The sequence below is a fragment of the Lissotriton helveticus genome, chromosome 3_2 (genome assembly GCF_964261635.1).
Source record: "Lissotriton helveticus chromosome 3_2, aLisHel1.1, whole genome shotgun sequence".
Taxonomy (NCBI): domain Eukaryota; kingdom Metazoa; phylum Chordata; class Amphibia; order Caudata; family Salamandridae; genus Lissotriton; species Lissotriton helveticus.
The window spans coordinates 256,869,740-256,890,786 of NC_136062.1; the positions used below are offsets into that span (position 1 = coordinate 256,869,740).

The window sequence follows — 21,047 nt, forward strand, 5'->3', positions numbered from 1 at the left end:
CATCATTGCAGATAAGAATAAAGGTGGGACCTCAAAGAAGTAAACGTGTATAAAAAAAACTCTGATTGCTTTGCCATTATGGTTTTGCAATATACACTCTCTTAGGATGTTGAGGGCTGTCCTCCCTTGCGTAGCTTATAATGAGACAATGTCTCGCAGCAAGGATCTTTCACCCATGTTTGGTCATATTGATGGGAAACAAAATCACAGCATTGTATGTAGAGTCCTATCTTCCCCAAGAGTCTGACCAACATATGGTAATGTTTTGGAGATAATATGGGTTTCTGAAGTACATGTGCATATCATACAAACACACAGACATACAGATCATGGACCTAACAAACACAATACAAACACAGATTGACAGAAACACATCCCAAACCATATTGTTCCTAATCATATTCATCCACAAAAACAGCCAGATATATAAATACCAGATATACAGCCTGATTTATCAATGCCGAAATCGGCCCGCAAAGGGCCAGATTCTGAGAATCTGGCCCTTTGCGAGCGCTATTTTTGCATTTGGGATTCATCATCCCAAATGCAAAAATCGGTAATAGCGATTTTGCTATTTTGCGAGCAATTACATTTAAGGAATCTCTATTTGAGATTCCCTAAATGCAATTCATCATCCATTTAAAAATTGCGAATTCGCAATTTCGCCCTGCTATTTACCGCGAGGTCAAACCTTGTGGTAAATAGCGAAAACTTAGGAAAATGCTTTTAAAAGCATTTTTCTAAGTTGTAAATGTAAATGTACAGGAATTTATATAGCGCAAATCACCAAGCGGTTTCTAAGCGCTTGCTTAGGGAACCCGTCCTGGTATTCCCCTGTGAGATAACCCTGGCAGGGTATCCGCAAGGTGAAAGCCAGGCATCCCGCCGCGAGGGGCCATTGTGGAGATTAAGCAAGCTATTGCCCAGAGTCGCAGAGTGTGAACCCATGAATCGAGTAGGCACCAGAGCGAGAATTGTCGAGTCTGTGGACATTTTAGGACTCAAGACCCCGCCGAGCCGGGAATTGAACCCTGGTCCTGGGCTGACCTCTGCTTCCAGGTCTGCCTCCTCTAACCAGTGAGCCACACTTCTTCTTGCATGTTGCACACACACATGTCCTTTGGACATGTGTGTGCGCAACACCTGTTTCAATTTGCATTTAAGGGGTGCTACAGGGTGTCCTTTGGACACCCCTGGCACCCTTTAAATCGCTATCTTATTTGCGATTAGCTAATTGCTAATCGCAAATAAGGAATACTCCCCATTCATTCCTACGGGCCTTTTGGCCCATAGGAATGAATGGGGAGTTATTCCTTATTTGCGATTAGCAATTTGCTAATCGCAAATAAGGAATGTGTAGGAATCGCAATTCTTTATGCAATTTCTACATGAATCCCGTTTTGCAAGTCCTTAATAGCGATTCCTTATGAATCGCTATTAGGGGCTCGCAAAACGGGAGAATGATGAATCAGGCTGATAGTTACTGGTTTTGCTAATATGTATTTCGCCCTTCACGTTCTCTTTCAATTCGATATACTACTTTGTATGTGCTGCCATTGCTTACTCTGGGCAGTTGAAGAGACAACGGCCACTGTGCAGAAACAAGCTCTGCCCGTCATTCTTGCATTGTATGCAGTCATCGCTGGAACCCACGCAGCTCTCACAATTCACTGCACATTTCTCACAGGTCTGAGTGAATAGATTCCCAAAATGGCCGACTGGGCAGACCTCCACACATCTATTGTCCTGATCCAGGAAGAAGCCTGAAAGAAAAATGTGCGTAAAGCAGTCATCATAATTAGGGGGTAATATTAAGAGAATAAGCCATTCAAAAGAAATTGCGCTTTACAAAACACATATTATATACAACAACTAATCATTAAAAGCTTTTGTGCTATACACTCCCATTTAGGAGAATGGACTCATAAACTGTGGATTCAAACACATTTTACTGAACATCTTAATTTCTAATTTCATCAAGAGAGTTACTGTAATCTTTTCCACATACGGAATAAACTAGCATTGCGATACGCAATAGGTCTGGCTCTTCTTTCCATCTCACTCAAACAAAGGCATGCACGCAAGCTATTGAGCCCCGTCCTTGCAAAACCTCCTCTTTCTGCGCCTCCTATAACCGGGGCTTATCTTTTAGTTCTCTTAGCTTCTAGTCCTACATTGCACCAGCACTATAGAATGTAGGCAATAAAGGACAGCAGCATCGTCACGTAGGGAATTACAAAATGGCTACAGACAGGTGAAAGGAATTAAAATAGCACCTGTGAAGCTACCTACCTTATAGGAGATACAATAAGATAATCATGTAGTATACATGTGCATTAGATTAGGGGTTCAATGTTGAAACCAATCAGTTTTCAGCTTTGGGCATGCTACCCTCACAATTTTCCAACCTAGGGATGGCAGAAGACCAACTAAAAAAATACAGCCATCTTTGAAGTGTGTAGGGAGGTGCACAGCCACTTTTGTGTTTAGCTTAATGGCTTAATTAATCGATTTGTCATTGGGAATCCAACTCTAAGAACTTGGACTAAGCATTCCACAACAAATTTGGCAATTGGAAAAACATATTTTAATTAAACCATATCCAGTGTTGAAAGATTTTGGATTTGGCCCACTTACATTTCATTGTTAGCCTTCAAAAGGAATGGAAAGAACAATATTCATGAAATCAAATTACAATGTATAGGGGCTATTCACAAAAGTAACTTACACTTATAAGTCAATTACACATGTAAGTTTACTCTTAACCTTTTGGGGAACTTTACTACTTTTGGCTGTTCACCATTTACAAGTTTAAAGTTAATCAAAAGTGTAGAGTTACAGGTCTCCTCCCCTGAAACAGATGATGGACCCAAATGTATGAGTGTAAGTTTCTACTGTCAAAAAGGAGTTACAGTAGTTAGTCCTGCACCGCACATTCTACAACTTCCCAAAGAAAATAATGGAGTCTAGGACTGAAAATTCAACACCATAGGAAACAATGTTAAATAAATTAAATTATTTAAAATTGTTTAAAATACCAATACATTTAGTTTCATGTTTTACTTAAAGTAAAAAGGTTGTTAACCGTTCGCCTTACATGTCTATTAATGTAATTTGAGAAAATTTACATAAATGCATGACAATAATTTGAAACTTAATTTTAGGATGTGACTTTGCAGCCCTTATGCAAAAATGTGGGCGCTAAAATGATCATTTATAAAATATTAAACTTACCAGAATTGCAGGTAAAACAATCAAGAGCCAACGGTCCAAAACAGCTTTGACACGATTCGTCACAAACATAACATGTGCTGTCAGTAACTGCAACAGACAAAAAACAACAAACAAGTAGTTGAAAATTCAGTAATCATTGTACCTTTTACATATTTTGGAAAAGAAACTTGTCATTTATCCACTGAAATAAATGCAGTGCTGCACATGAGTGGGTAGTTCACGCACTGATTCTGTATTGCTTTCATTTTAAAGCAAACACAAGGAGATGATGGACGGATCGCTGAAACCTTTCAGATGGTCACCCCAAGTCACAGATCTGGGTTGAATCCATCATCATTCTTTAGCACACTTCACCACCCCAGTTCAGACCCAGCCATATGCAAATCAGACTTGACCCTATTCCTCATGGGAATAGTCCGGCCCGAACTGCCAAGCCGGGTCTTCCATGGACCGGAAACAAGCATCCTGGGACCTGTTTCAGGGTAACACCCCTCATCAGCCAGGCAAGCTTGCATCCAGTAGTGAAGTGAGCAAGGGACCCACGTCTGGGCATAACCTGCCAAATTAGGGCGAACAAAGCAAACACAAGGAGATGATGGACGCTGTGCTGAAACGTTTCAGAAACTCACCCCCACTCACAGATCTGGGTTGAATCCATCATCAGTCTTTAGCTCACTTCACCACTCCATTTTATTCACCTTTTGGAGCATGATGGAAGTTTATATAGCATTGACGCAGACTGGGTATGAAAGTTCATATCTCTTTAGAGGAGATGATATTGTGGTCATGTTGGTATAACTAAAATATTTATATGAACAATTTTCCAGGTCTGAATATTCAATTTGTACCTGAACACTGTGAATAACACTGGATTTGTTGCCACCCCATTTTGCCTTACCATTGCATCCACTATTGGAACCCTTCACCTATACTTTTATTAACAAGTATTTTTGTAGTGCAATGAGATTGCTTGGGCTGACAACATCTACTGACACTATATAGGGTCGTAAAATGCCTGTATTACATTATATACTAGTGCATGTCTGTTCTGGGAGATACTTCAGACACAGGTGATGCCACTTCACACTGCAGATGGCGGATTTTGATGGTTAAAAGAACAAACGGAAAAAAGGAGTAAAAATAAAACAATGTACAAGACATTTCCTTATCAGCATTATGTGAGCGACGAGCGTTGAGTAGAAGACTACAGTGCTAGGGATCAGAACCTACAAAAATTAATAAAAAGGGCGAAGTGAGCACTTGCAGTGAGTGAGTGGGTTAATACCCAATATAATACTAGCCTAAATATAAGCTGGAGGTGAATTAAAAAAGGGGGGCAGCTATGAAGGAGCTTACCATGCAGGGCGCGCTAGCTATGGGTAGGAGAGCTTCAATGATTGAACCGACTGGGGAACTGCGGGGAGGTCAGCAATTGCAAGGGAAGCGGACAGTACTCAGAGTTAAATTAGGCAATTATTGAAGGCATTGAGCGCCCGAGCTGGGAGTAGAGTGGAAACTATTGTGATAGAAATTTCCGCAACGGGAGTTGCGGTCTGGGTTGGCCAGCAGGATTTGTGCCTCTGGGGTGCCAAGGGCTTGGTAGCCTATGGAGGGAGGGAAGTGTGTGAGCTGGGATAGGTGCATGAGTAGTACAGCAAGCGAAAAGGGAGGGCAGGGTTACCTGCAATGGGTGACTTGTGTGGTCCGGTGCTGACAATGGTATGTATACAGGTAATGGGGTCCGGTGCTGTAGATCGAAATTGGATTGGTATGATGCTAATGAGTGTTTGGCTAGGGATTGACATTCAAGGAACTGTAAAGGAACCAGGGAGGAATTAATTATGAAGGGGGGCAGAGGAAGAGCCCCAGAAAAATACGCCCCTTACCTGCAATGCAGGAGGAGAAAGTAAACCTGGTCCGCGGATGACCAGTGGTAGAGGCTTGATAACCTAGGACGGAAGGGTGAAGGCAAGGGTTAAGGCAAGGAAAGTGAGTAGCGTTAAAGATCCCATGCTGGGGAGGTGATGAACGTCTTACCTCTGGTGCAAGAAGGCAGATTGTGGCTCGATGGCTAGGTGCTCGTATTGCGGTCGATGGCGGCTAATGGGGTTAAATACCACGTGGAGCGTCACATGGTGCAATTGACTATGTCGAAATGGTAGGGGCCATATTGGAGTATTTTGGCAGTGCACTATAGAGTTAAGCTTGTGTGGTGGAAATACAAGTTCGAAGGGAAATAACCCAGGGATGCTCATATGGAATGAGCTTAGATTTGACAAGGTGAAAAATGCACACTCATGTCATGAAATCATAAGTTAACACGCAGTTGAGTAGAGCTATTGCGAAGTGGTAGACCAAGTGATTATTCTAGCTTAGGTAATGAGGACCGTAAAAGTGGCGGCCATCTTGGAACGATAGGTATGCTCTAAAATGAAGGAGTATATAAAAAAGAGAGGCATGTAAAAAAGTGGACGCACCCACTGAGGATTTCAAGAACGATTAGCAGAAAAATTGGGAAAGACACTTAATACATGGAACTTAATATGCTTAATGATATTACGCTAATTTGTCAAAAGGCATGGTGACCTGTTTAGACAATTGTAAAACATTTTTTTTTAAAAGGTGAAAGCAGTGAGAAGGTGCAGTTTAAAAACAGAATTGGTAAGATCAATTAACTGTGTTATATGGAAGACATTAACGGGCTTTCTAGTAGAGTTGTCCAGTCCTCATTCCTATTGAGTCCATTTTGATGCTTCCAGTGCGAAGGATTAATTTAAGTTCTACCTTGTTTAGGAGTTGTCCAATGTCTGCACCTCTCGGCGGGGGTTTGACCATACTGATAACTGTCCATCTTATGTCATCTTCGCTGTGGCCTGCATTAAGAAATGTTCCACAAGAGGGGCGTTTGGAGTTTTGCAACGGATACGGCTGCGGTGTTGGCAGATACAGAGTCTCACTTTTTGAATGGTTTGTCCAATGTAGACTTTGTTACATGGGCACAGGATCACATAAATCACGTTACAGGTATTACAGTGAAAAAAAATGTTGACTTTATTTTAACATTATTAAAAGTGAATTATTTTCCTTCAACAGTGAAATCACAAACACTGCAGTTGCCGCATTTTGCATGTCCTGTGAGGGGATCTAGGCCCCAGTGTTCATCCAGTGTGGTAGCTAATCTAGGGTTGGGAAGAACTGCACTGACAAGGCGTTCCTTTATGTTTCGACACAATTTGAATGCAAAAAGCGGGCAATCAATTTTCAGGACTCCTGAATTAGGGATTCGCACAGTGTTAGAAACGGATGAAAAAGTAGTAATGCATACCATACTTTTTTAATTAGACTTGGGGTTTGGGATAATAGAATATCCCTAGGGCAGTACCAAGGTCTTTTTAGTGCAGTGTGTACAAGTCTGCTAGGGTTATTCGCGAGCCTCAAGTTTGGTAGAAAGGAAAGAGGCTTCTTGGAACTAGTCTTCTTTAAGGGAACAATTAAGTCTGATCCTCCGGAATTGTGATACGAGCACCTAGCAATCGAGCCACACTCTGCGTTATTGCACCGCAGGTAAGACATCCATCACCTCCCCAGCTTGGGCACTTAAGCGCTACTCACTTTCCTCATCCTAACCCCCTCCTCCACCCTTCCGCCCTAGGTTATCAAGCCTCTACCACTGGTCATGCAACCGCGGACCAGGTTCACTTCCTCCTCCTACTTTGCAGGTAAGTGGCATACGTTTCCAGGGCACTTCCCGAGTCCTTTGAGCCCCTTCATGATTAATTCCTCCCTGGTTCCTTTACAGGTCCTTGAAAGCCTAATCATGGCCAAAGTCTCATTATCATCATACTGATCCAATTTTGATCGACAGCACCGGACCCCACTAGCGGTTCACATTTCATTGCCTGCACTGGACCACACAAGCGACCCATTGCAGTTAACCCTCCCCTCCCTTCTCGCTTGCTGAGTACTCCTGCACATATCCCGGCTCACACCCTTCCCTCCCTCCGAAGGCTACTATGCCCTTGGCACCCCAGAGGCACAAATCCTGCTGGCCAAACAGGACCGCCACTCCCATTGCAGTAAGTACTATCACAATAGTTTTCACTCTACTCCCAGCTCGGACGCTCAATGCCTTCAATAATTGCCTAATTTAACCCTAGGTACTGTCCACTTCCCTTGCAATTGCAGACCTCCCCTGCAGCTCCCCTATCGGTTCACTCATCGAAGCTCTCCTACCCCGTAGCTAGTGCACCCTGCATGCTAAGCGCCTTCATAGCTGCCCCACTTTTTTTAATTCACCTCCAGCTTATATTCAGGCTAGAATTGTATTGGGTATTAACCCACTCACTGACTGAGAGCGCTCACTTTGTAGGTTCTATTCCCTAGCTCTGTAGTCTTCTACTCACCGCTAGTTGCTCATCTATGCTGATAAGCCTTGTAAATTGATATGTCTTGTACATTGTTTTATTCTTACTCCTTTTTTCTGTCTGTTTTTTTTCCATATTTTTGTATTCTTTTGCAGGCCATATGGCAAGCATGCATTAATTTTGTCCTGATGATGATCCCATTGTTACTTCAAAGGGATCGAAACATCGTCAACTCACTTTACACTGCATACACAATTTAATCTGGTATTTGTCTGTAATGGTGTTGTTTCATTCGGTAAACAAAGTTTACCACAAATATTTCTCCCCGCAGTGAATCACACGCGGCCGTGACAACGACCGGGTTGTGATTCCGCATACCATTACTCCGCAAGTCGGAACAACGACTTGCGGAGGGGGGGGGGAAGGTGTTGGATTTAAAATCCAACACCTTCCCTAGTGTCCGCACAGACTGGAGTTGGAATAGTAAATTATATTATTCCAACATCCAGCGCCCCCCCTCCGCAAGTCGTTGTTCCGACTTGCGGAGTAATGGTATGCGGAATCATAACGCGGTTGTTGTCACGACCGCGTTGTTATTCCCTTTGGGGAGAAAAACAGCGGAATAAGGACATACATTCGTTTCATTCTGCTTGTTTCATTTTTTGCCCTTCATACAGGCTATTTGCCCTGCCTGAATGTTTGTTTTCGTTTCTCTGTGTTTATTGTAACGTGTATGACGCACAACTGTGTCCCACTTTACTTTTTGCTCTTATCTTTAACTTTACAGATCATTCGATTTCACTGCCCGGCTGGACAGCAGCAATATTGCACTGATTTGAGTCTATATTCATTTTCCTTTGTGTACCAATTCTCTGTCAAGGACTATTGTTGCTATAAATTAAATGCTCTAGAACCAGGGCAGTGGAGTAGTGGTGTGCCCACTCATGAGTGCGCGAAGACTGTTTGGTCTGCCCTCTGGGGCTGCCCAAACCAGTCATGCACACTCTGCCTTTCTCCATGCAGGCTGCAATGCAGACTGCATGGAGAACATGGTCTCCCCGTAAGTCGCTGGCTGGGCAGCATCCCGACCAATCACAACGTCGGAGGCTGTAAAGCCGGAGAGCAGGAGTAGTGAAGACGCAGCACCCGGCCGGCTGAAAGGTACGTGTTTTTTTTTTAAATTAATCATTTTTAAATGACCCCCTCCACGTGCGCGACCTCTTCACCCAAGAGCCATGACGGGTGCGACTGCTTCTGGAAGGTGTACTATTCAATAAACTCAATATCTCTTTGCCCACACCTATCACTCAACCCCTTTTTTCCTCTTGAGAAGAATGATAATAGGCCCAAACTATGTTCAACACCCAGTGATGAAGTGTGTGAATTTAACTTTACCCACACAGACCAAGTTAGTTAAGGTTCGCTTGTGGGATGCAACATGAGGTGCCAAGGATATAGCTTATCAACTCTAACCCTGTTATTATATGTCTTCGTATGACAGGAGTATCATTGGGATTAGGGCGACTGTGATTATTCCTTCGTTTATAATTTGATTTGTGTAGATTTGGGTTGCTCAGACTGCGATTAAACACAATAAAGTATTGGTGCTGGGTGACCTGAATCTACACCTAGAGGACCCCTTACAGAAGGATACAGAAAAGGGGGTGGTGATGAACAGAGTGTCTGAATTAAGCAGACCACTCTTACCCAGTCCAAAGATCAGGGCTTGATCCATCACCGTTATTTATCTCACTGCCCCATCCCAGCTCAGAACCTGGCTATATGCAAATTAGTCTGTCCCTGGCCCAGTGCATCATGGGAACAGGGCAGACCAAACTACCAAGCCAATTCTTCACCAGAAAGGAGACAAGCTACCGGGGACCGGTTTCTGGCATTTCAGCCTCTTCGGCCCGGCTTGCTTGAATCCTGATGGAGCAGTGAGAAAGGGACTCATGTCTGAGTATACCCTGCCACACCTATTGTCCATCACCACCCCTTGTTGTAAATAATTTTGTCCACCCTAAGCGTGGAAGGGTATACTCAGATGTGAGTCCCTTGCTCATTGCACCATCAGGATTCAAGCAAGCCGGGCCGAAGACGGCTGTAATGCCAGAAACCGGTCCCCGGAAGCTTGTTTCCTTCCCAGTGTAAGAATTGGCTTTTGTAGTCTGGTCTGCCCTGTTCCCATGATGCACTGGGCCAGGGACAGACTAATTTGCATACAGCCAGGTTCTGAAACTGGGATGGTGCAATGAGCTAAAAAACGGTGTTGGATCTAGCCCTGATCTTTTGACTGGGTGAGAGTACTCTGCTTAATTCAGAGACTCTGTCCATCACCACCCCTTGTTGTAAATAATTTTGTCCACCCTAAGCGTGGAAGGGTATACTCAGATGTGAGTCCCTTGCTCATTGCACCATCAGGATTCAAGCTAGCCGGGCCGAAGACGGCTGTAATGCCAGAAACCGGTCCCCGGAAGCTTGTTTCCTTCCCAGTGGAAGAATTGGCTTTTGTAGTCTGGTCTGCCCTGTTCCCATGATGCACTGGGCCAGGGACAGACTAATTTGCATACAGCCAGGTTCTGAAACTGGGATGGTGCAATGAGCTAAAAAACGGTGTTGGATCTAGCCCTGATCTTTTGACTGGGTGAGAGTACTCTGCTTAATTCAGAGACTCTGTCCATCACCACCCCTTGTTGTAAATAATTTTGTCCACCCTAAGCGTGGAAGGGTATACTCAGATGTGAGTCCCTTGCTCATTGCACCATCAGGATTCAAGCAAGCCGGGCCGAAGACGGCTGTAATGCCAGAAACCGGTCCCCGGAAGCTTGTTTCCTTCCCAGTGTAAGAATTGGCTTTTGTAGTCTGGTCTGCCCTGTTCCCATGATGCACTGGGCCAGGGACAGACTAATTTGCATACAGCCAGGTTCTGAAACTGGGATGGTGCAATGAGCTAAAAAACGGTGTTGGATCTAGCCCTGATCTTTTGACTGGGTGAGAGTACTCTGCTTAATTCAGAGACTCTGTCCATCACCACCCCTTGTTGTAAATAATTTTGTCCACCCTAAGCGTGGAAGGGTATACTCAGATGTGAGTCCCTTGCTCATTGCACCATCAGGATTCAAGCAAGCCGGGCCGAAGACGGCTGTAATGCCAGAAACCGGTCCCCGGAAGCTTGTTTCCTTCCCAGTGTAAGAATTGGCTTTTGTAGTCTGGTCTGCCCTGTTCCCATGATGCACTGGGCCAGGGACAGACTAATTTGCATACAGCCAGGTTCTGAAACTGGGATGGTGCAATGAGCTAAAAAACGGTGTTGGATCTAGCCCTGATCTTTTGACTGGGTGAGAGTACTCTGCTTAATTCAGAGACTCTGTCCATCACCACCCCTTGTTGTAAATAATTTTGTCCACCCTAAGCGTGGAAGGGTATACTCAGATGTGAGTCCCTTGCTCATTGCACCATCAGGATTCAAGCAAGCCGGGCCGAAGACGGCTGTAATGCCAGAAACCGGTCCCCGGAAGCTTGTTTCCTTCCCAGTGTAAGAATTGGCTTTTGTAGTCTGGTCTGCCCTGTTCCCATGATGCACTGGGCCAGGGACAGACTAATTTGCATACAGCCAGGTTCTGAAACTGGGATGGTGCAATGAGCTAAAAAACGGTGTTGGATCTAGCCCTGATCTTTTGACTGGGTGAGAGTACTCTGCTTAATTCAGAGACTCTGTCCATCACCACCCCTTGTTGTAAATAATTTTGTCCACCCTAAGCGTGGAAGGGTATACTCAGATGTGAGTCCCTTGCTCATTGCACCATCAGGATTCAAGCAAGCCGGGCCGAAGACGGCTGTAATGCCAGAAACCGGTCCCCGGAAGCTTGTTTCCTTCCCAGTGTAAGAATTGGCTTTTGTAGTCTGGTCTGCCCTGTTCCCATGATGCACTGGGCCAGGGACAGACTAATTTGCATACAGCCAGGTTCTGAAACTGGGATGGTGCAATGAGCTAAAAAACGGTGTTGGATCTAGCCCTGATCTTTTGACTGGGTGAGAGTACTCTGCTTAATTCAGAGACTCTGTCCATCACCACCCCTTGTTGTAAATAATTTTGTCCACCCTAAGCGTGGAAGGGTATACTCAGATGTGAGTCCCTTGCTCATTGCACCATCAGGATTCAAGCAAGCCGGGCCGAAGACGGCTGTAATGCCAGAAACCGGTCCCCGGAAGCTTGTTTCCTTCCCAGTGTAAGAATTGGCTTTTGTAGTCTGGTCTGCCCTGTTCCCATGATGCACTGGGCCAGGGACAGACTAATTTGCATACAGCCAGGTTCTGAAACTGGGATGGTGCAATGAGCTAAAAAACGGTGTTGGATCTAGCCCTGATCTTTTGACTGGGTGAGAGTACTCTGCTTAATTCAGAGACTCTGTCCATCACCACCCCTTGTTGTAAATAATTTTGTCCACCCTAAGCGTGGAAGGGTATACTCAGATGTGAGTCCCTTGCTCATTGCACCATCAGGATTCAAGCAAGCCGGGCCGAAGACGGCTGTAATGCCAGAAACCGGTCCCCGGAAGCTTGTTTCCTTCCCAGTGTAAGAATTGGCTTTTGTAGTCTGGTCTGCCCTGTTCCCATGATGCACTGGGCCAGGGACAGACTAATTTGCATACAGCCAGGTTCTGAAACTGGGATGGTGCAATGAGCTAAAAAACGGTGTTGGATCTAGCCCTGATCTTTTGACTGGGTGAGAGTACTCTGCTTAATTCAGAGACTCTGTCCATCACCACCCCTTGTTGTAAATAATTTTGTCCACCCTAAGCGTGGAACGGTATACTCAGATGTGAGTCCCTTGCTCATTGCACCATCAGGATTCAAGCAAGCCGGGCCGAAGACGGCTGTAATGCCAGAAACCGGTCCCCGGAAGCTTGTTTCCTTCCCAGTGTAAGAATTGGCTTTTGTAGTCTGGTCTGCCCTGTTCCCATGATGCACTGGGCCAGGGACAGACTAATTTGCATACAGCCAGGTTCTGAAACTGGGATGGTGCAATGAGCTAAAAAACGGTGTTGGATCTAGCCCTGATCTTTTGACTGGGTGAGAGTACTCTGCTTAATTCAGAGACTCTGTCCATCACCACCCCTTGTTGTAAATAATTTTGTCCACCCTAAGCGTGGAAGGGTATACTCAGATGTGAGTCCCTTGCTCATTGCACCATCAGGATTCAAGCAAGCCGGGCCGAAGACGGCTGTAATGCCAGAAACCGGTCCCCGGAAGCTTGTTTCCTTCCCAGTGTAAGAATTGGCTTTTGTAGTCTGGTCTGCCCTGTTCCCATGATGCACTGGGCCAGGGACAGACTAATTTGCATACAGCCAGGTTCTGAAACTGGGATGGTGCAATGAGCTAAAAAACGGTGTTGGATCTAGCCCTGATCTTTTGACTGGGTGAGAGTACTCTGCTTAATTCAGAGACTCTGTCCATCACCACCCCTTGTTGTAAATAATCCCTTACAGAAGGAGGCAGAGGATGTTCGTCTTGTCCTACAAGAAATACAGCTTAACCTGCTAAGTGTTGCAGCTACACATCAGAGGGGGCACTGCTTGGACCCTATTTTCGCCAGTTGGGACATGATAAAAGCACTTACTCCTTGTCAGCTCCCCTGGACCGACCACTTCTTGGTCCCTTTCCAATGTTTTTACCAGCCTGTTAGGGCTATTGAGAATGGGATGGGAAATATTATGAGACGTAAATGGAGACAGTACTCCCAGGAAAACTTCATGGGTGCCATCCAGAAAGCACAACCATTGTGTGCCACGGACAGTGATCAGGCGAACAAGGAATTTAATCTACTTGTGACTGCCACCTTGGATGAGATAGCTCCCATGAGCAAGGGTAAAGCTAGAGAAGGCAGACAACGTACTGCCCCTTGGTTCACCCCTGAACTCCAGCAAATCAAGTCTAGTTGTAAAAAACTTGAAAGGAGCTGGAGAAAGAACCCGAGTGAACAAGCAAAAAACAGTTATAGCTCAGCTCACCGAAGCTATCAGTATGCGGTGCGCAGAGCTAAAGCCAAATACTTCCACACACGCATTGAGGCTGCCGAAAGCTCCTCGTGTGAACTGTTCAAAATATACAAAGAAATATCTTCAGTCTCTAGCTCTAACACCCCCACAAAGGCCTCTAAGGAGGGATGTAATAGAGTCGCTGACTTTTTCTCTAACAAAGTTAAAGCGATTTATGCCTCCTTCTCCCAACAACCAGATAAGGGCATAGATTTTATAGCAGGTAGCTCACCTGCAGCCCCTGATTCCTCATTACTAACCTTCGAGGTTCCCGCAGCTGACAAGCTAATAAAGATCTGTCGAAGCGTGAAGTCCGGTTCCCCCAACGATCCGGCTCCGGCCTGGGTCATCTCAGAAGGCCTGACAGCCCTGGAACCCCACATCAGACACGTCTTACAAACCTCCTTTTCCACTCAACAAGTCCCTATGGAGTGGAAGAAGGCCATAGTACTGCCAATAAGGAAAAAACCGAATGTAAGCATGGAGGTGCTGGAAAACCTCAGACCTATTTCCTTATTGCCGTACGTGGCGAAGGTGGCTGAGAAGGTGGTCAACGCTCAGCTTATGGAGCACCTGGAGAGATGGAATCTATTTCATCCCTCACAATCAGGATTTAGGGCGGGCTACTCTACGGAGACGGCTCTCCTTCGAGCCACTGAGACCTTAAGAGCAGGGGCAGATGCAGGTCATACAATGGCCCTGATCATGCTCGACCTAAGCGCGGCTTTTGACACCGTAGCGCACTCCATCTTGCTACGGTGTCTGAGCGAAGCCGGGGTCGTTGGTCCTGCGCTGTGCTGGCTACAGTCGTTCCTCACGGAAAGATGTTTCCAGGTACAGCAAGGGACATGTCGCTCAGTTGAGATGCCATTAGATCAGGGAGTGCCTCAGGGCTCAGCTCTGAGCCCCACCCTTTTTAATCTTTATATGGCCTCCCTGGCGAAAGTTGTACAATCATTTGGGGTGGAATTGGTGTCGTACGCCGACGACACCCAGCTGCTGATCTCCTTATCGCAGAACACCTCTAACACCCCCCCCAACTTTAAATCCTGTATGCAGGCACTAGCTGAGTGGATGGACTCCCATTGCTTAAAGCTCAATGGCTCTAAAACAGAGGTGTTGGTGGTGGGGGGAAAAAGCGACTACTGGTCAGCTGAGTGGTGGCCTTCATGCCTGGGCCCTACTCCTATACCGTGTGAGGAGGCTAAGAATTTAGGAATCTGGATGAACCCCTCTCTCTCATATGATGGCCACATAAGGCGTCTTGTGGGCAAATGTTTTGGAATACTAAAGACCCTAAATAAAACCTTAGACCTCCTACCCTTAGCGGCCAGAAGGACACTAACTCAGGCACTGGTGACCTCGCGGTTGGACTATGGAAACATTTTGTTCCTAGGGGCAACCGAGGGCAGCCTAGGCCGCCTACAAGTCATACAGAACTCCGCCGCCAGACTGGTGTTAAGAAGACCTAGGAGAGCTAACTCGCAAAAGGCGCTGGATGCGCTTCATTGGCTGCCTGTTAAGAAACGTGTGCTGTTTAAGTGCCTCCTCTTCTGTCACCGAATTGTCTGGGACAGGTCGCCCGCATACCTAAAGGATTTAGTCAGCCGATATGAACCCACTAGGACCCTCCGTTCGGAGGGTGCCGGATTGCTGACAGTCCCCAGGACAAGGAAGGCTAGATTAGGTGGACGATCCTTTGCGCTCCAAGCAGCTCAACAATGGAATAAACTTCCCCCTGCTCTGAGACTGGAGAGCAGTGAAGCGAGGTTTAGGGCCATGCTTAAAACACTACTATACACTGCGTAGATCATAGGCTCTTATGTCATGGTGTTTTCACTGATAGCTTCAGCGCGGGGACACGCCGCCATGGCGTTACTGAGCGCTCTATAAGCTCTTTTATTATTATTATTATAGTAGACACTATTTAGTCATATCCTGATGTATGAGAGCTAAAACATACTATATGAGGCACTCTGTTCGGTCTCCGGGAGGCCTTGTTATCATGTAGTGCTGAATTTATGTTACAGTTCCTTCTGACTTCTCATCCTTTATTTTCCTTCTTCTGGTGTTTTCCTTCTTTTATCCTTCTCCGCATGCCCCCTTATCCTTTCTATCTGTGTGTATATGTTATTATAAGACTATGGCTTATTGCACGCCTGACCTACACAGACTGGAGGATCCTTAAAGAGGTCAGGATAGGAGCTATGCACTCTGTTCTTTAGCAATCAAGGGAAATACATAATATGTAGATCAAGGTTGTGTTGAGAAACCCTGCACGTTCAACCATAAAGAACTGTATTACTCTTGCTTTTTCTTGAAACTTTGGTTTTGTATACTGTGTTAGAAATAGATGTGCCTATATCTGGACTGAATAACCGTGATAACAAAACAGTGACTAGACACCCAACAACTTTGGTACAGTCACTGAATTACATTTCAGCCAGGGGGTTCTGTTTGCTCTGTGACCTCACCTGATACTTCTTCCATCTTCACATTGGGAGGCACACTTTGTTATCTGCACCTATGTTTTTTTCATATGCATACTTATACAATTGTAAATATGGACTAAAGTATGCATGGCTATAAACTGTTTTATGCTCTGCAAATTGTGTATGGATTCGTTTTGAGGCTTATGTGGGATGCAATGTTACTGCCTGGGTCACTTCAATCACGAGATAATGAGACTAGAAAACATTAATGGATTTGATGAAATTAGAGAGAGACAGTATTAATGATCTCATGAATTTGTGGTGAACCTCTGTTATCTTTCACATCCCTGGACTAGGCAGAAAGGGTTTCAATCTTTACACCTTCTGGTGAACATTTATAGAAACAGTTCATACAGGCAGACTGCACTGTAACACTGCTGTAGTATGCACCTGAGAGATAGATGGTTGGATTGGTATAGTCACTGAACTGCAGTGTTACAGATGTGTGACCACTTTGAAAAGGCCAAGTATTTAACGAGAATACAGAATGCTCTGCATTTTTATTTACACATTTTCATTACAAAAAGGAAACTTGTTAGAAAGAAATCAATACTTTGACACCAATTTAGAGTTTTGAGGAGAGGGTACTCTATTGTAAACACAACTGAATACCCTGCCCGCCAAACCCTTCCTCTGCCAACTCATTTTGAGAATGGCGGAATGTTGGACCGGCCTCATGGCGTGGTCCTACCCCTCCCGCATGGCGGGCCCAGGACGACATCGGCCCTCCACCCAGCATCGGGCAGCCCTTTTGCCCGACACTGCACGCCCCAACATTGCTGGTCCGGTCACCATCCCGGACCCCCCCCTTCGGGCCTGGCCCCATCGTGGGCCCCTCACGACCTAAGCATGAGGCCGCGCCCGACTCCATCTTGGGCCCACCACGTCACGACCACGTGGCTCCGGCCCCGGCCCAGGCCCAGCGAAACCCAGACATCGAGGCGCCAAGATCTACCCAGGTGGTCGAGTGGCCACTCGACAGATCCCGGAGGAGGGGAGTTTCGATGGCCCTCCAACCGTCCCCGGACGCCTGGTATCGATCGCCCCCGGCATCCCTGGGTGCTGGCCCCACCCCCCTGCTGGGTGTCTGGACACCATCTTCCCGGCCCCTCTGACCCCCAGGCGCGAGGGTCCGGACATCAAAGGACTCCAGTCCTATATCTGGGCCAGCCCCGGAGTAGGACGGCAGTTGTATCCTGGACTGGAAAGCCCTGCTGACGCTGTCACGGCCGACCCCAGAAGAACTCATTTCCTGGAACCTGAAGAGAACCTGAGAGCCTGCTGGCGCTGCCGCGGCCCACCTTTGCCGAACCATCTTGAGAGCCTGCTGGCGCTGCCGCGGCCCACCTTTGCCGAACCATCTTGAGAGCCTGCTGGCGCTACCGCGGCCCACCTTTGCCTAACCATCTTGAGAGCCTGCTGGCGCTGCCGCGGCCCACCTTTGCCGAACCATCTTGAGAGCCTGCTGGCGCTGCCGCGGCCCCACTTTGCCGAACCATCTTGAGAGCCGGCTGGCGCTGCCGCGGCTCAACCTCTCGGAACCCCCGGCTCGAGGATTGAGAGCTGTGCGCAGGGTATCCCTTCATACACCCCAACCGAGACTGTCCCGCTTCCCAGACCCCCCTTTTACGAGACTTTACAGACCCCTCGGTCTACTTGTACATATCGCTGGAAACCAGCGGCCTTTATTTCCTGATAAAGCTTACGAACTCGACCTCTGGTGTGGTGTCCATTTGTAGTGTGTGTTTACTCTGCTGTGCGATCCTAGGAGAGGGCCCTCACTCAGGAGGCCTCTCAGTAACGTTCGGCTACTTCTTGACGGAGAGGTGGACCTAGGGGTGGTCAGTCAGATATCTTCTGCCTCCCCCGGGGTCGCCTTTCTAACATTGGTGGCAGGCGACGGGATCCGAGCCGACGCAGATCGTACAGAGAATAATTCGCTCACTACCGAGAAAAACACACCGCGACCAAGACTACTCAGGAAACCAGACCGACGGCGGAATTCCAGAAAGAAAAGATGGAAGATTACAGCCACAAGGAATTAAAACAATTCTGCAAGGACCTAGGCATCGCTACCACGGGCCTCAACACCAAAGAGGACTTTAAATCAGCCCTGCAAGCCTGGGCGGATGCCGATAACGCGCCGCCCCAGAATGAAGATAACCCGGGTCCGAACGGGCGCCCCGAGACCGACGCGAACCCAGCGGGGGAAAGACCCGCAAACCTGGACACGGGCCTCCCCCACGGAGACGCCCGAGAACAAGAGAGGAACCGGCTCCACGAGTTGGAGCTCGCCCGACTCCGACAAGAAAGAGAGATACAGCTGGCAGAAAGGAAATTAGCCCTCGAGCAACTACGGCTAGAAGGAGACCTAGAGGAAAGGCTAAGACAACGAGACCTCGAAGAAAAGAAACTCATGCTCGAGCATGAGCGCGGCCTCAAAGAACTGGAAATCAAGGCCAAGACAACAGAAACCGGCACCGCCGGGGGTAAGACCTTACCCCCGCCGGTGATCACGAAGGTGCACATACCCAAGGAGGTCGTCAAAGAATACTATAAGAACGACGACATCCAACAGTGGTTCAAAGCCTACGAGGTCGCCATGACCGCCCATCGAGTACCCCTCAAAGACTGGGGCGCCGGCTTATGGGGAAAGTTCATCAACGAGGGGAGAGACGCCCTGCTAGAGCTCCCCGACGCCGAGATGACCTCGTACGAACACATGAAGACCGCCCTCCTCACTCGCTACGGCCTCACCCCCGAAATGTACCGGCAGCGATTTCGAGACTTAAAAAAATCCCCGGTACCACTTGGGTGGAGTACGTGAACTTTTACAGCAGAGCCTTCGAAGGGTGGATCAGAGGCTGCCAGGTCACCACCTACCAGCAGTTGGTCGACCTCATCCTATGGGAACATCTTTCCAATAATTGCTTTCGTCGAACTCCGGCAGCACCTCCTCGACAGCAAATTGACAGAGCCACGAAAACTCGCTGTCGAGGCGGATAGATGGGTGAGCAACCGAGTTCCCCGGAGTCCGATGGGAGACAACGGCCGGGGATCCCCGGGGAACCACCGACCCCGAGGCGGCGGAGGAGGCCAGAGCAGGGGCCGAGACACCCCCGCGGGGTCATCCCCTACCTCCCCGTCGCCATCCCTGGGTTGGAGGGGAGGCCCCCCAGCAAGGCCCGGGCCCCGCCCGAATGTTACGTGCCACAGATGCCAGCGACAGGGCCATTATGCGAACGACCCTCTCTGCCCGATGAACCAGCGACCCGGCACCACCGGTCCCCCGAGCCGCCAGATCGCGGCCGCCGCCCTGAGTGCAGAGGGAGGCGAAGAAGAGGGGGACGACACCGAGCAGGTCCCGAGTGGGAGCCCACAGCCATGATCTTAGCATGCCTGGGTGATCGAGACATGATCCCCCGAGACCCGATCCCAGGTAACACCCAGAAATACCGCCAATGGGTCACCATCAATGGACGCCGGGCCGAAGCCCTCCGGGATACTGGAGCCAGCGTGACGGCGGTCCGCTGCCACTTGGTGACCCCCGAACAAATTCTTCCCAACGTCTTGTGCCCAGTGCGGTCGGCGGACAACTCTGAAAGTTTGTGCCAGATGGCCAGCATCCCCTTCGAGTGGGGAGGGGTGTCGGGCATGCTGAAAGTGACTGTCCGAGACGATGCCCCCGTGGACTGCCTCCTCGGGAACGACCTGGAAAGTTCCCTCTGGGCCGGCGTAGAGCGGAGAGAGCATCTGGGGATGCTAGGCCTTCCCGAGTGGGTTTGTGCGACCACCCGCTCCATGTCCGCCCGGGCCTCCCCCCCAAACGGAGGAAGCCCCGATCGAGGAGCAGGAGTGGCCCGCACCTCCACCGCCCGCCGTCCCAGAGGACACCGACCCTGAACCCGGCCCCCAGGGGCCCAGCCATGAGGAAATCACCGAGCTCGGCCACCTGCCGGAACTAGCTCAGTGGCGACAAGAAGGTGGCCCCACCCGCGAACAATTCCGACAAGAACAGAGCACCTGTCCCTCCCTCGAGGGTATTCGACGGCAAGCCGCCACTCAAGCCGCTGGAGACCCTGCGGGGTCCCACTGGGTCTATTGGGACAACGACCTTCTCTACAGTGAACAGAAGATTGCCGAACTAGGGGCCAGCGGGTGCTGGTCGTTCCCCTCCGATTTAGAGACTTCCTCTTGAACTTAGCACATGATGTGCCCCTCGCCGGGCACCTGGGGCAGGACAAAACTTACAGCCGCCTGGTGACTCATTTCTACTGGCCGAAAATGCGCAACGATGTGCACAATCACTGCAGATCCTGCCCGACCTGTCAAGCAAGCGGGAAGAGCGGGGGGAAAGTCAAAGCCCCGCTCCAGCCGTTTCCCGTGGTCATGACCCCCTTCGAGCGAGTGGGGATAGACATCGTGGGGCCCCTAGACCCCCGCACCTCTCAGGGGCACCGCTTCATCCTCGTTCTGGTGGACGACGCCACCCGCTATCCTGAAGCCATCCCCCTCCGAACCATCACGGCCCCAGTAGTAGGCCGAGCCCTAATGGGGATCTTCTCCAGAGTCGGCTTCCCCCGAGAAGTCGTGAGTGATCGGGGCACAAACTTTATTTCCAAGTATATGCGATCCCTGTGGCAACAGTGCGGGGTCACATATAAGTTCACCACCCCGTATCACCCCCAAGGAAATGGACTTGTGGAGCGGTTTAACCGGACACTGAAGGGAATGATCAAGGGCCTAGAGGAACCACTACGACGCAAATGGGATGTTCTGCTGCCTTGCCTCCTGTTTGCATATCGCAAAGTACCCCAGAAGTCCCTGGGGTTCAGCCCCTTCGAACTATTGTATGGGCACCCGGTCCGAGGCCCCCTCAGCCTGGTCAAAGAAGGCTGGGAGACGGCTGTCCGAGGTGC

The 21,047-nt window shown here is 48.4% G+C and overlaps 1 protein-coding gene across 1 annotated transcript in view; it reads right to left on the reverse strand.

Annotated features, from left to right (window-relative positions):
* LOC144826284 (proprotein convertase subtilisin/kexin type 5-like) overlaps positions 1-21,047 on the reverse strand; it is a 567,967-nt gene that overhangs the window by 419,344 nt on the left and 127,576 nt on the right. Inside the window, exons 6-7 of the mRNA XM_078684635.1 lie at positions 3,235-3,321; positions 1,565-1,763 (exon numbers count right to left, since the gene is read on the reverse strand). Coding sequence (XP_078540761.1) covers positions 1,565-1,763; positions 3,235-3,321 — 286 coding nt within the window. The remainder of the gene's footprint in view (positions 1-1,564; positions 1,764-3,234; positions 3,322-21,047) is intronic.